Genomic DNA, 12,643 nt, shown 5'->3' with positions numbered 1-12,643 from the left:
AAAAATAAAACAATTCATTTATCGTAATATAATGTCATATTATATTGATCTTTTTAAATAAAATTTAAATTTTAAATAAAACTGATTTAAAAATTTCTCTCTCTCTCTCTCTCTCTCTCTCTCTCTCTCTCTCTGTATATATATATATATATTTACACACAAGAAATTTAGCATTTTTACATAAAGTAACGGCGAATAACATGCAAGCAAAGGAGAAATTAAATTTAAAAGATTTCTCAACTATTTTAGAACAGACGGATGTTAATATTTATTTGGAAAGATTCGACTTGTATTACTCTTTAAAACTAATTATAGTTATTAAAAAAATATATTTTAATAAGATGTAAAATAAATTAGTAGTAAGATGTATGCGTATGGTTAAATTTCAAAAATTAATTTTTTTATATATTAAAGGATTTTTTATATATTTTTTCCCGCGAAATTCTCTATTCTCAATTTATCCTTATCTTTCATTGTTTATCATTATTCAAAAACACATGCGCAGAATGTCTGAAACCTGAAACACTAGATAGATAGATAGATATGACAGCATCGAGCATTGAGCGTCGAGCGTCTGCGTCTGCACAGAAATCATTGCGCAGGAGTCTGAATGAGATATATAGATTCCAGCTTCTTGCTGCTAATCTAATATGAATTCGGTCGAGATAAAAGAAATTATATTCTGATACACATTACTAATACTGAAAATTGATATTTATTTACATTATACACAATAGGTATTATTATTAAACAAGATATATATAAAACGTTACTATCCCCTAGTAGAATATTAGAATCTAATAATCAAGAATTAAGGGATGTTCATAATTTTTTTTTCTGCGTATTTATAACATACAGGCTCCTTTAAATCATTTCCTACTTTTAACAATAGTTTTTCAAATTGTATCATTTTGTGAATCCCTTTTTGTGTCTTATTTATTTGAATATTTCAACCATCCAAAATCTCTTGTTGCATTTGTATTTTTATTTTATTTTAATTTACGCTGCCAGAGTAGTAACGTTTTATAATATATTTTTGATTGATAATAATAACACGCACACACACATATCTGTTATATAATAAAATAAACGAAATAAATATAATTCTGGGCAACAATATTCTGCGCAGACGCTTAACACTCGACGCTCGATGCTTGATGCTGCCATGTAAAGGCACCTTAAAAGTTGCAGTGAAAGAGAGGAAAAAAGAAAGAGTGCAAAAAGTTCAGCTACAGAACAGAAAACCTCTCGAAATCTCTCGAATCGATGTTTATGTCCCCCATGTGTCTGTATAACCTTATTCGTTTTCATTCTACTAGAAGCGTTTAGAGTGTATAAATTTATTGCCAAAATATAGATAGCATAATATAAAAAAAAATGATAAATAAAGACTCGATAAATGCTTAGTTGGATACACTCGCTGTAAATTTTGATAAAAATACATTGTAAGAGAGAGAATCTAAACATGAAAACTATTAATACACAAAATACAAAAGGTTTTAAAAGTAAGTTATATCATTGTTCTATGTGTACATAATTGAAATATATATATTAGATTATATTCAAAATAAACTTATTTTGGATTATAGCATTATGGATTCGCTTCGATGCAGACAGTTCGGATAAGCATCAGCTGTTTTTTAAGGAACACTCTGTAAGAAATCAAGAACCTGAATATCCCAGGAATCAAACTCTCTTTGTATTAAATGTTCCACCATATGCAACCACTGATTGTTTGAAACATGCATTCACTAAGCTTTGTGGAGATGTAAATTTAATTACATTTTCGAAAGCAAAAGGATTCAAAACTGCATATATTGTTTTTAAAGAAGAATCTTCCTTGGATAAGGCGATGGAACTGTCAGAAGATAGCGTCATCACATTGAATAATGATGAAAATAAATGCCTCACAGGATTAAAAAGTAAGTTGTATTTTATTTTATATTGTAATAGTAATTTTATATCTCTTCTAATTATTTGTTTAATTTTTTTCAAACAGGATGGTGCAAAGAATACAATGATTCTTTGTGCGACGAGGAAATAACAAAAAAAGAAATTGAGGAATATTTAACTTTGTATGACAAACAGATAGAGGATCGCATTGCGAAAGAACAAATTGCAGAAGAGGACGATGATGGCTGGGTAACCATAGCAGGTGGAAAGAAAAGAGGACAATTTGCACCATCTCGGAAAGAATCTACTATTGGCAAGGTGCAACAAAAGGAAGAACAACGCAAGAAAAAGAAACAATTAGTTAATTTCTATACTTTCCAAATTCGCGAGGCAAAGAAGCAGAGTAAGTATAACTTCAAATCACAAGATTTCTTTTGGAGACATATCCAATTTATTCGATACTTTTAGATTTAACAGAATTACGAAAGAAGTTTGAATTGGATAAGAAAAGACTGCAGGAATTAAAATTAAAGCGGACATTCAAGCCATTTTAGGCTAAAAATTAAATATTATTGTACAATAGTTAAATATTAATGTATAATTAAGTCTAATAAAATCGCATTTTTTTTATATACAAACAGTAATTATTACCATATCTACGAAATAACACATTGTCATTATGGTGTCTCAAGTTGCTTTAGTTGCATAAGTTTGTAATGTCCATTCGATTAAAAAATGTTGATACGACAATGGTTGCAAAAGCGCCAATAGCTCTTCTGTAACAAATGTTAGATATATAATAAAGCGTTAATATATATCTATTTTTATATATATATATATATATATATAAAAGATATACGTTTATTTCCATAAATACAGTTCGTAGACATGGCCGCACTGACGGCTTGCGCGAGTCGTTCCATGGCTAAATCACGCGAAGCTGTGTCTACGTTTGCGCGATTCTGCAAGTTCGTCGTTAATAAACGAGTAGTAGACGCCAAATGCTGCGCTGATATCGCGTGCTTGTTGCTACCGCTGTTATTCAGACGCAATACCGAATCCATGAGCAACTGTTGAACCTTTGAATGAAATTTTCGCGTCTCTTGTTGACCCTCCGTATTCTCCGCGGCGTCATGACGCAGAGGACTCAATATGCACCACCTATGAGAAAAGAAATAATTTGACATTAAACGTTTTTATTTATCATTTATTGTATTTAAAAAATTACAGTACACAAAATACCTAAACAGGCCTGCTATAGGTGTTATCGGTGTCATTGGAATCCCACCAGTGGGCAATGCTGGATTGTCCATTAAGGGAGTCAATAGTAAACTTGGATTCTCATCGATCCATTCGCCTACCAATCTGAGCAGCTCCATAGGTGGATCTTTATCTTCATAAACCTCACCTATCGCTGTTAATAAGTTTGCGGTGAAGTGTGGTACGAGTACAGGTAGTTGTTTCAGCTTATCAATGGATTTTGGCGTAAGTATAAAATAGTCGTTGAGTATATGCCTCGCCAATCCCACACTTTGCAGCGAGGTGGAGCCCAATTGTTGCATCCAGATGCCAGCTGCATTCAGGACTGCTTTGTTTTGCGTGGCAATCGCCAAAGATACTAGATTACCTAAAGTCTTATACCTGGGACTGTCAGCTGGGAAAAGCGAAAGAAAGAGAGCATTGCGTACCGCTGGCGTGCCACCTGGACTTTGGAAGAAGTCGCTCATAATCTCTATCAGCTGCAATTCTTGTATCGCCATGGTCATGTTACGTTTCTTTCGTTTCTCTATCTCTCCAAACACAAATTCCGATATCAAGTCCATTTGTAGATCGACTTGCTTACCAGGTCTGCAGCAGAGTATTTCTTGAATAAAAAAAGAAAAAGAAAGAGTAACAATGCGAATAAATAACACAGTTATATATTATTTATAATATTATTTATTGAATTATTTGTAATATAATTTATTTATAATAGATCTGTACGATTTAGTTACAGTTTCTGTGCACTGGAGCCAGATTCTTGAATTCATTCGCAAGAGAAATGTATACGCAAATTCCATTCTTATGAGAAATCTACAAGTTGATTGACTAAAAGCCATGCAATAGCCAATCAACTTGCAATTTTTCTGTAAGAACAGAATGTGCGCATACATTTCTCTTGCGAATGAATTTAAGAATCGAGCCCCCCCCCCCCTGATATTATTATTATCGAGATAACCTATGCTATTCATACCGATTCTGCATAGAGCTTCCCTGGCGCAATAAGGAAAATCCAGCTTTCTGAGAGTCTGCTTGACATCATTCCCGGTCATTATAATGCAAATATAATTGCGAGCTATACAAGAAATTATTCAATTTCCGTTCGCTTTTTCTCGACAGAGAAGAGATGTTTATATATAGATTCTTACATAGGTATATCATGTGCACATGTGCATCGCATGACAGATGACAGATGAGAACGCGAGCGCGTCGCGGGGGCGCGAGCGTAGCTCGGCTTCGCCGCCCAGTGGCGCCACCAGCGAGTAGGTTGCGAAGCGCATTATTAGTCAAAACAATCCGCCGAAATCCGCGATCTATTTTTAGGTCGCGCCCACCGGAGCCTACGGTGCAACGGCGTTTTTTTCCCCGCAGGCCCCCCGAGAAAGAATTCGCGCGGCCGGTGCCCTTCCGCGACGCCGTCTCGCAGCCGCGGTAAGAGGTTCAACGACCCCCCTCGCGCCGCGGATCGTGACAGGCCAGGGAGCCGTGCGGTCGAGAGCGCGGCCGGCCATGTTTATACTGTGGTGAGAATTTTCGAGCTGACCGACGTGAGCCAAGAACGGGTCCTCCTCTCCACGTGTCACACGCCCGCCAGTGGCGAGATCCCCCGTTTCGAGCCTCGTCTAGCCCCGGGAGTCTGCAGCGCAGCATCCCCAGGAGCGCGACGATGGAGTCCTCCGAGAGAGGTAAGTTCGCTCGAGAGGATCCTAAAGTCCCGCGTGAGAAACGGCGACAATATTGTGACTATGACACAAATCGCGCGACGCCCCCCTCCCCCCCCCCGCCCCCCGGGGGGGCAATGGCAGTGTCAGGGTCGAAACGGAACTGGTTCAGTGACCGCGTTCGCTCGCGACGACAGCGCGATTTTCGCCGTCGTCGTCGTCGTCGTCATCGTCATCGTCATCGTCATCGTCATCGTCATCGTCGTACGCATCCGTGGTCGAGGCGATTCACCCGAATGTCGTGACGATGGATTATCGTCGGCGTCTCGGGGTCGCCGGAAAAATTGCCGCCGCGATCGAATCTATGTCACGCGGCGCGCTTTTGGCGCCGACTGTACGCGGATCGCGTCCCGCGTACAGTCCCTCCCGCGTCCCCCGCGCGACTATTCATATCTCGCTCGCTCGCTCGCGCTTCCGACGAAGATGGAGAGTACGCGAGATACATTTTGGGGGCATCATCCTGCGGATGATCGCTCGTAGGCACGTGGTGGAAGAAATCCCAGACGATCCCGCCGACATTTCCTCGGCGTTGAGGTACCACGATAATATCACGAGAGTGTTCCACGTCGCGCAATCATATCGCGTGCGACCGTAACTGCGTGTCTTTAACCTACATAGGGGAGGAGGGGCCAGGGTAGCGCACGATGAATCGGAGTCACGATGTCGTCTGACAACGGTGGGCGCGCACACGTGAGGATTATTATCGCCTGACCGAGTACGGCTGGCCTGGCGACCGCGTGTCATGTCGTGCGTCGTGCCACGTCGCGACGTGGCGACACCTGCCGACCGCTCGTGCGCGCCCTACCTCAAGTCATCGCGAATTAACCCTCCCGCGTCGTCGTCGTCATCGTCGTCGTCGTCGCGCAACCCTCCCGGTAGCGCCATCGCCCCGATCCAGTCCTTCGACCGTGAATCGAAACGAGGACTTTTCACTTTTGCCGGAATGACGTTTCGCGTGAAAAAAACGGATGCCATGACAAAAAGGTTGAAAATAATATTTTATTATTTATCATTATACTATGAAACCTCTCTCCGTATACATATAGGATAAGGTGCGTCTCGAGATACATCTAATTAGAATAAAAAAATTCTTTTATTTATTTCATACGTTGAATGTGACTTACGAGTATATGTGAATGTTACGAGCCGAATTATATAGAAAGTTTAATTATCGGAGTACTTTTCGTCAAAAGTTTTTACAAAGTATAAGATTCAAGATAAACATCCACCTTGTATCGTTAAAAATAAAATTGCTTGAATGAATAAAACTAGCGTTTTGATCGATCAATGAAAAAATAAATATAGAGTCGACTAAACAATTAATATTTTGATGATTTACTTACATTATTCATGCATTTTTTGCATCGATTGTCGACTCGGCGCATAATTTATTCCAATTTGATGTTTTTGTTTACGCGCATTCGATGGCCAATTAATCGAGCTTTTCTTTTTTTTTTTTTTTTTTTTCTTATGAACGGCGGATTCGTATCACTCGAATGGCTCCGCGATTTTAACTGCCATTATTTAGCGCGTCAAATCTCGCATAATATAAAAAATTGAGAGCTGATAAGTGTTTCGATTTTCGCTAGGGAAAGCGCGATGCAATAAACTCGCGAGCAAGTAAGATCGCGCATTTCTAAGTATGGTCGCGTGTGGTTGGTTGTGTGTGCGACCCAACCGCGCCGACCTTTCTGCATTCATTCCGGTCTCCGCGAGATCACGGCCGCGACTCCTCGTTCCTTTTTCTCGCCGCTCTTTTTTTCTTTCTCCTTTTTTTTTTTTTCCCGTACCGTCGCGTCGTCTCTTATATCGCTTTTCTCTCGCTTTTCAAGATGTCGCGTTCGCGAGTACGACCGAGTCCGTCTTTTGAGATAATCCTCATGCGGTTTAACTTGTAAAAGATGATTCTCGCGTGAATTAATACACGCTCGAGTTAAGCAGATACGTATGTAGGAAAAAAGGAAATAACATTCGTGAAAGAATGCTTTTGAATATTGTCTTGGAAAAGACTTTTTAAAATATTTTAGAAAAATATTTTAGAAATTTCTGAAATAAATTCGTCGATATTTGTGCAAGATACCCTATATATTTTTGTCGGTCAGGAAATAACGATGGGAAGGAAAAAAGATTTTCAAAGTTTAGAGAAGAATATCCCGTATTCATGGAGATGGGAATGACACTATATACATATACCTATCCCAGAGTTAAAACGAGAGACGAGTCGATGGTGGTCGGCATTTCTCAGAAGGAAAAGGGACGAAAAGGGAGCGGAAAAAGCATAGGGCATCGTCGCCGGGTCGTTGCATCTGCGAGTTTTCTGACCTGCCTGCGCATTCAGGATCCGAAAAGAAGAAATTCCCCGAAATCTTTTGTCCTGGAATTTTGCAGGCCGCACGCGCATTGCAAAGGGCTAACGTCGCCCTTTATCCTTCATTTTTAATCCGTGTACTCTCTATCCGTGTATCGTTGTGTTCTCTTTCGCGAACCTTCTTCCTCTCTCTCTCTTTCTCTCCTCTCTCTCTCTTGTAGTCTCTTCCTCGTTATATAAGTCCAAGGACGAGCTACACTGCTATATGTGCTCCTCTATCCTTCTCTTCGCCTCTTCTTTCGCTTTTTTTGTCCTTCTTCCATCTCCCTTTCCTTATCTTTCTCTCTCTCTCTCTCTCTCTCTTTTCTTTTTTGCTTGCTCGCTCGTTTGCTTCCTCTCATTTGCAACGCCGTCCTCCTGCACCATGCACCGCAGGCATCAGACGATGCCTTATATGCTCTGTTTCTGTTATATTATTCTTCTAGCTTCTACTTCTCTGCTTCAACATTCAGGATCTTCTAAAGTGAATATCGCGCCTTCTTAAAAGAAAGAGGGAGAGAGATAAACAGCGGGAGACGAGAGCGCAAGACGCAAAATTCTAAAGTGCAACCAAGTTTCTTTGCAGGGCGTTTACCAGTAAAAGTTATTCTAGACTATATATAGGGTGTCCCGGACAAATCGAGGCATACTTTATTTAGCGAAGCGCTGCTGCGCACTTTTATTTAGAGGTCAAGAAAAGAGAATAGTTAATCATTATTTTTTTTAAATTGTTTAAGAAAAAGAATTCGTACGATTCACTGCGTATGCACGAACTGACTGTGCTTTGCCTGTTATTTTGCATGGTTTTCTTTTTTTTGAATTCGATGTTTGAAGCCTTCAACGAACGAGTCAGTTAGCCAGCAAGCTGGCCGAACATCTGCCAGCGTCATCTCGTTTTCACCAAACTGTAGGTCCTGCGTATGCTTGTACGATGCCTTCCTAGAAGTGACACACGTATCGATAACGATCGGAAGTAGAGCTTATTGTAAAGAAATCTCGCAAAAAAACACGATGGCATATCATAAAACGTACATTCTCGGTTTTTTATTATTATTATTTTTTTTTTTTTTTTTTAATCATTTCGAGATCCGACAAATGGTCAACGTCGTTGATCGTCATTAGAGTGGAAATTCTCAGGTACGATGCATTGATTGCTAGAAGCACAGTATTAATAATCGCCAATACATCGTTGTATCGAATTGTCGAACTCCCTTGGCCTTCCCGCTTGGTTCTCGCGTCGAATCAACGAGATAAAGTTTCGCGAGCGTAGGTGCAGGCACATATAATGCGCATTCGCTATTTAGATATTCGGCTTGTCTCCTATCGGCCAGGACATCCTGCAGTTCTAAACAGTCGCCGGCTTTACTTGACTAGAAGCGAAATAGTCTCGGTAGCGTGTCGATCGTTTCTGCTCTCGCATATCCGAACGAGAGATGATAATTCGACGGAGTGTCTATTCCGTGGAAAAACATGGAAAACCAGGAGTTCTCAAGGACTTCTTTTGTTACTTAACCTGGAGAAATCAGGGAACTCTCATGGAATTTTATGGGGATTTAGGGAATTTTTTTTACATAATTTCAGTAAACAACCTGTTCGATTAATTTATTTGCGGTAATAATTATTTTAACAACGATTAGCGAATTATACATCTCGTTATGCGATTGCATCTTTCGTCGACGGTGGATTCAATGGACGATCGGCGCGATGAATCGAAAAAAATGTCGATTCACAGATAATACGCTCGACGACACACGCAAAGCGAGTTTATTGATCGATCATCGCAGCACGCGATCTGACAGAGGAGCTCTGTCCCGCTCTGTCGGATCGGTGTAATTATGCAATCGCGTTACGCAATTGCTGCACCGCGCGTTGCATTGCATTGTTGCCAGTTTCTCATGGCGAGTGACAGAACGCGCCGACCCAGTGACATTGCTTGCACACCGCGGAACAGGGCACACCTATCCCTAACGTTAGCACCCGTTTACGCATCCGAAGGCCGAAGGCGGAGCGAATTATTCACGCATCGCTAACCATTGCAGTTTTCTTACCGCGCGCGAATATCGCGTTCGCGTTGACGGAGAATTTTTTCTTTAAAAAATTATTAGAAATTGATCTTTACGGTGTTTTATTGATGTTTAAATAATACATCAGTATTTGCAAATCTTGGATATTTATTTATCGCCTACTGTTTAAAGTATCAGTAAAACATATGTAAAATGTCAAAACTATCAACTTTTATTTAATATTATTTAAATTTTATTTAACATTCTTTAAAAATTTAGTTTTATTTAAATTTATTTAGTTTTATTTAATATTCTTCAACAAAATCATCAATTTTTCACAGTGCTAAATAAATTGGACCCTTAATACGGAAACGGAAATAGGATTTTAAATTTAATTGTCCCAGACACAGTAATTTGGAATAGTTGACGATAAATAACCGATAGGTAAATGACGAATAGAAATTAATCTCTTATTGTCGGCGGGCGTGGGCTGAATTGCTTTTTCTTCAGGACACCGTGTAGAATCGATTCGACTACCGCTTGAAATCGCATATCGCGCGATTCAATGCGTTACAATGAGGAATAATTCACGGCGATGGAACGCAAGATATATTTCATTCGATGTTTATAAACGGCACATGTATTATGAATATGCATGCGGCCATCTCGCAACGCGCGCTAACCCGTAATACTTTTCGCTCCAAAATGGAATCGGATTAAAAGAAATATTTCCAATGATTAATGCGAAATTCACGGACATAAATTCGAATCGATTAATGTTCTATGCGTGAGCGAACAGATTATTTTGAAAATAGGTTATTGCTTGTTTTTGTCCCCCTGCTTATCGATGCTAGACCATTAACGACGCTCTGTAGCAATGATATAACACCGCGAAGAGCAAAGTGTATAACTGTAATAATTATTCACCGCCCGTTACATGTTACTCGAACGTTATTTGAATAATCCGATGTCATTGGCGGGTTTAATCGTTTGAAAGCGGGATGAATTTTTTAAAATAAGAGAATATAATGACGACTATAACGACTTATTTGTTGAAGCTGTCGATAAGGATAAGTGCATTATGCGTCTTTCTTGCTGCGCGCGCTCCGTCCACTTCTATTTTTTCTCGCGGGATTATAATTATCATGAGGGGGGGTAGGGCTCTTTATAAAGAGGCGCCGATATACGCCTTTGTGTTTGCGATGTCCATTTTTTTCTCCGACTTTAGAGTCTCGCCACGAAAAATGGCAATTATATATCCGATGATACGCGTCGTTGTTTTTCGAGACCCGCGTTCGCCAATTATTTCGCCAAGCCTGCCTGCGACGATGACCTTGGCCGGAAGGAATATTGCAGCGCAACGCGCGCCGCCCCCAGCTTAATTAAACACGTACTGATAATTTAGTCACACAGTGCGGATTGCGTATTGTGCGCTACGGCCGCCGATCACAGTCATCGTCGTTTGTCGTCGTATGTGTATGCGGGTAGTAATTAAGATATCTCACAGTTGCGCGATCACGCGCGCGAATTTCACCTCCGTAAAGTTAGTACCTTATTTTTACAATTTCGATATAATCGATAAAGTTTCTGGCTCAAAGAGTTCTACAACCCCTGATACGAAAGAGTTCTCTGTCAATTTGATGTAAAAAAAAAAAAGAATAGAGAAATGATGTCAATTTCGTTTTCGTTGTACAAGAATTGATTTTAACATTTCAATTAGAATTCAGAGCGTCTACTTCTTGGAAAAATATAAGAGGTTCTGTATTTTTCCTTCATATGAGTGAAAAAATATTAGAAAACGCACGCAATAAAAAGATTATTTTGCAAAGTTTTACTATAAAATCTTTAAAATATTCTTTTTATCTCGAATTTTGAACACACACACACACACACACACACACACACACAAATATCTGGATAATCAGGAAATTTTCAAGGAATTTTTTTACAGGATTTGAATGGACACTCTCGATTTGAATTCTGATATCTTTCGATTAAAATTTTTCAAGTGCCATATCCCGAGAATTCTGAAACCAAAAGATCTTTAAAAAATTTCACCGATGAAAATTTTAGAGAATTTTAATTTGAAGAACGAAAACTCTTTAGAATCTCCTTTTTTTTTTTTTTTAATTTATCGATTCGAGTATTAATTTAGTTGTTTTGGAACTTTTAAGAAACTACCCGGAAAGTGGCATCAAAACAGATTCTAACGAAAAACATTCAGTCATTGAGATTGATATTCTGAAAATGGCGCGTTCACAGAGGCGCAAACTTTTCTGAGTTTCTCTAACGCAGAATACAGGCGCGGCACGAATCTAACGTAAGATTCAACTGCCGATCGATGCGGAATTGATAGAATTGCAGCGGGAATTGCGGCACGACTGGGCAATTTTAGCCAATTGCGGATGGACACGCGCAGGTGAACCGACGCGACGATATATTATTACTTGTCGATCGTGAAATGACAAAATGATGCTTGCGATTCGCGTATATGATATCAGAGAAGAGAAAAAAACACTATACTTTTGGCCAATAAATATATACAAAAAATGAGAAACATATATTATATTTTTTTATTATTTTTAAATTTCTCTTTCTCTCGAATAGGAATTTTTGAGAAATGTTTATTAAAGTCTCGCGTTATGAAAAATTGTGTTTCTAGGCGACATCTCGCTTCTCCGAGGTTTATCAGTCGCGGAACGTGACATATTCGATTTACTTGGCAACGTTAATCGCACTACGACGACACTACTTGACGAGCTTAGGAAAGAGAAAAATTGAAAGAGTCGTAGGCCGCGTGTATGACTAGCGCAACGAGAAGTAGATACGCGGCGCGATATATAAAACTTTTAAATACACGACGCGATAAAGACGCGCGTTTTGCCACTTCGCGGCAATAATAGAGTCACATCGATATTCTTCTCCGTGTGTATAAACATAAACGGACGGAGAAGAAGAGACTCGACAAAATAATCGATTGTTAAAAAATATTATCTGTAATGTTTGAAAATATTGTCCGCGTCTCTTTGATCTTTGCCTTATTTGTACATTCGGAGAGGGAGAGAAGTTACAGGGATGATGCGGCTTGTTTTCGATGGAAATTTTTTTACCCGCTCGCGTGTAGTCAAGAATGATGAAATTGCGATTCTTCGCCTTTCGTATTGATTTTCCTTTCTGTCTCCAAATCTTCTGCCATCGCGAGTTGAAGAATTATTAATTACGAGAATAATGCAATATTTTCTTGAATTTTATTCTTGTAATATGATATTATCTTACTTATAAAATTTCCTAAAAAATTTTACTGTATATTTGTAATATCTTTCACGCGAGAATTTGCTTTTCGTTATAATTAATTCAAGAAAAAGTAAGACTGCGCGTACGCATCTTGCAATCATGTTTCGCGTACATACGTGTACATG

The 12,643-nt window shown here is 39.2% G+C and overlaps 3 protein-coding genes across 7 annotated transcripts in view; 2 read left to right on the top strand and 1 right to left on the bottom strand.

Annotated features, from left to right (window-relative positions):
* The first annotated feature begins 979 nt into the window (after positions 1 to 979).
* LOC138933739 (ribosomal RNA-processing protein 7 homolog A) lies at positions 980 to 2,569 on the top strand. Its single transcript, XM_070296756.1, has 4 exons — positions 980 to 1,505; positions 1,590 to 1,922; positions 2,000 to 2,296; positions 2,362 to 2,569. The coding sequence occupies exons 1-4, from the start codon at positions 1,466 to 1,468 to the stop codon at positions 2,445 to 2,447; spliced, it is 756 nt and encodes a 251-aa protein (XP_070152857.1). The 5' UTR covers positions 980 to 1,465; the 3' UTR covers positions 2,448 to 2,569.
* On the bottom strand, positions 2,395 to 6,235 carry LOC138933558 (integrator complex subunit 15). Of its 4 annotated transcripts, XM_070296453.1 has the most exons (5): positions 6,218 to 6,235; positions 4,127 to 4,228; positions 3,136 to 3,757; positions 2,753 to 3,054; positions 2,395 to 2,669 (listed from the first exon to the last, which is right to left on the bottom strand). In XM_070296453.1, the coding sequence occupies exons 2-5, from the start codon at positions 4,203 to 4,205 to the stop codon at positions 2,581 to 2,583; spliced, it is 1,092 nt and encodes a 363-aa protein (XP_070152554.1). In that variant the 5' UTR covers positions 4,206 to 4,228; positions 6,218 to 6,235; the 3' UTR covers positions 2,395 to 2,580. The 4 variants fall into 4 exon arrangements, with proteins under 4 accessions (XP_070152554.1, XP_070152500.1, XP_070152733.1 ...); XM_070296399.1 differs by lacking the exon at positions 6,218 to 6,235 and having other exon boundaries at positions 4,127 to 4,868; XM_070296632.1 differs by lacking the exons at positions 4,127 to 4,228; positions 6,218 to 6,235 and adding an exon at positions 3,877 to 4,024.
* Positions 4,454 to 12,643, top strand: part of Usp (retinoid X receptor ultraspiracle) — a 74,119-nt gene continuing 65,929 nt past the window's right edge. The window contains exon 1 of one of the 2 annotated variants that reach the window (XM_070296289.1): positions 4,454 to 4,838. In XM_070296289.1, coding sequence (XP_070152390.1) covers positions 4,820 to 4,838 — 19 coding nt within the window. In that variant the 5' untranslated portion in view covers positions 4,454 to 4,819. The remainder of the gene's footprint in view (positions 4,839 to 12,643) is intronic. The other variant, XM_070296122.1, reaches the window with a different exon arrangement.

Source organism: Polyergus mexicanus, unplaced genomic scaffold, assembly GCF_030449975.1.
Source record: "Polyergus mexicanus isolate NDT 795.1 unplaced genomic scaffold, iyPolMexi1.0 SCAF_1, whole genome shotgun sequence".
NCBI classification, from domain to species: Eukaryota; Metazoa; Arthropoda; class Insecta; order Hymenoptera; family Formicidae; genus Polyergus; species Polyergus mexicanus.
This window is presented reverse-complemented; position numbering and strand designations above follow the sequence as displayed.

Coding starts and splice junctions, on each gene's coding strand:
- LOC138933558 (XM_070296453.1), bottom strand. CDS start 4,205: ATGACCGGGAATGATGTCAAGCAGACTCTCAGAAAGCTGGATTTTCCT. Junction 3,055..3,135: donor CCTATAGCAGGCCTGTTTAG/GTATTTTGTGTA, acceptor CTTTTCTCATAG/GTGGTGCATATTGAGTCCTC. Junction 2,670..2,752: donor CTGTATTTATGGAAATAAAC/GTATATCTTTTA, acceptor CATTTGTTACAG/AAGAGCTATTGGCGCTTTTG.
- LOC138933739 (XM_070296756.1), top strand. CDS start 1,466: ATGAAAACTATTAATACACAAAATACAAAAGGTTTTAAAA. Junction 1,923..1,999: donor ATGCCTCACAGGATTAAAAA/GTAAGTTGTATT, acceptor TTTTTCAAACAG/GATGGTGCAAAGAATACAAT. Junction 2,297..2,361: donor TCGCGAGGCAAAGAAGCAGA/GTAAGTATAACT, acceptor CGATACTTTTAG/ATTTAACAGAATTACGAAAG.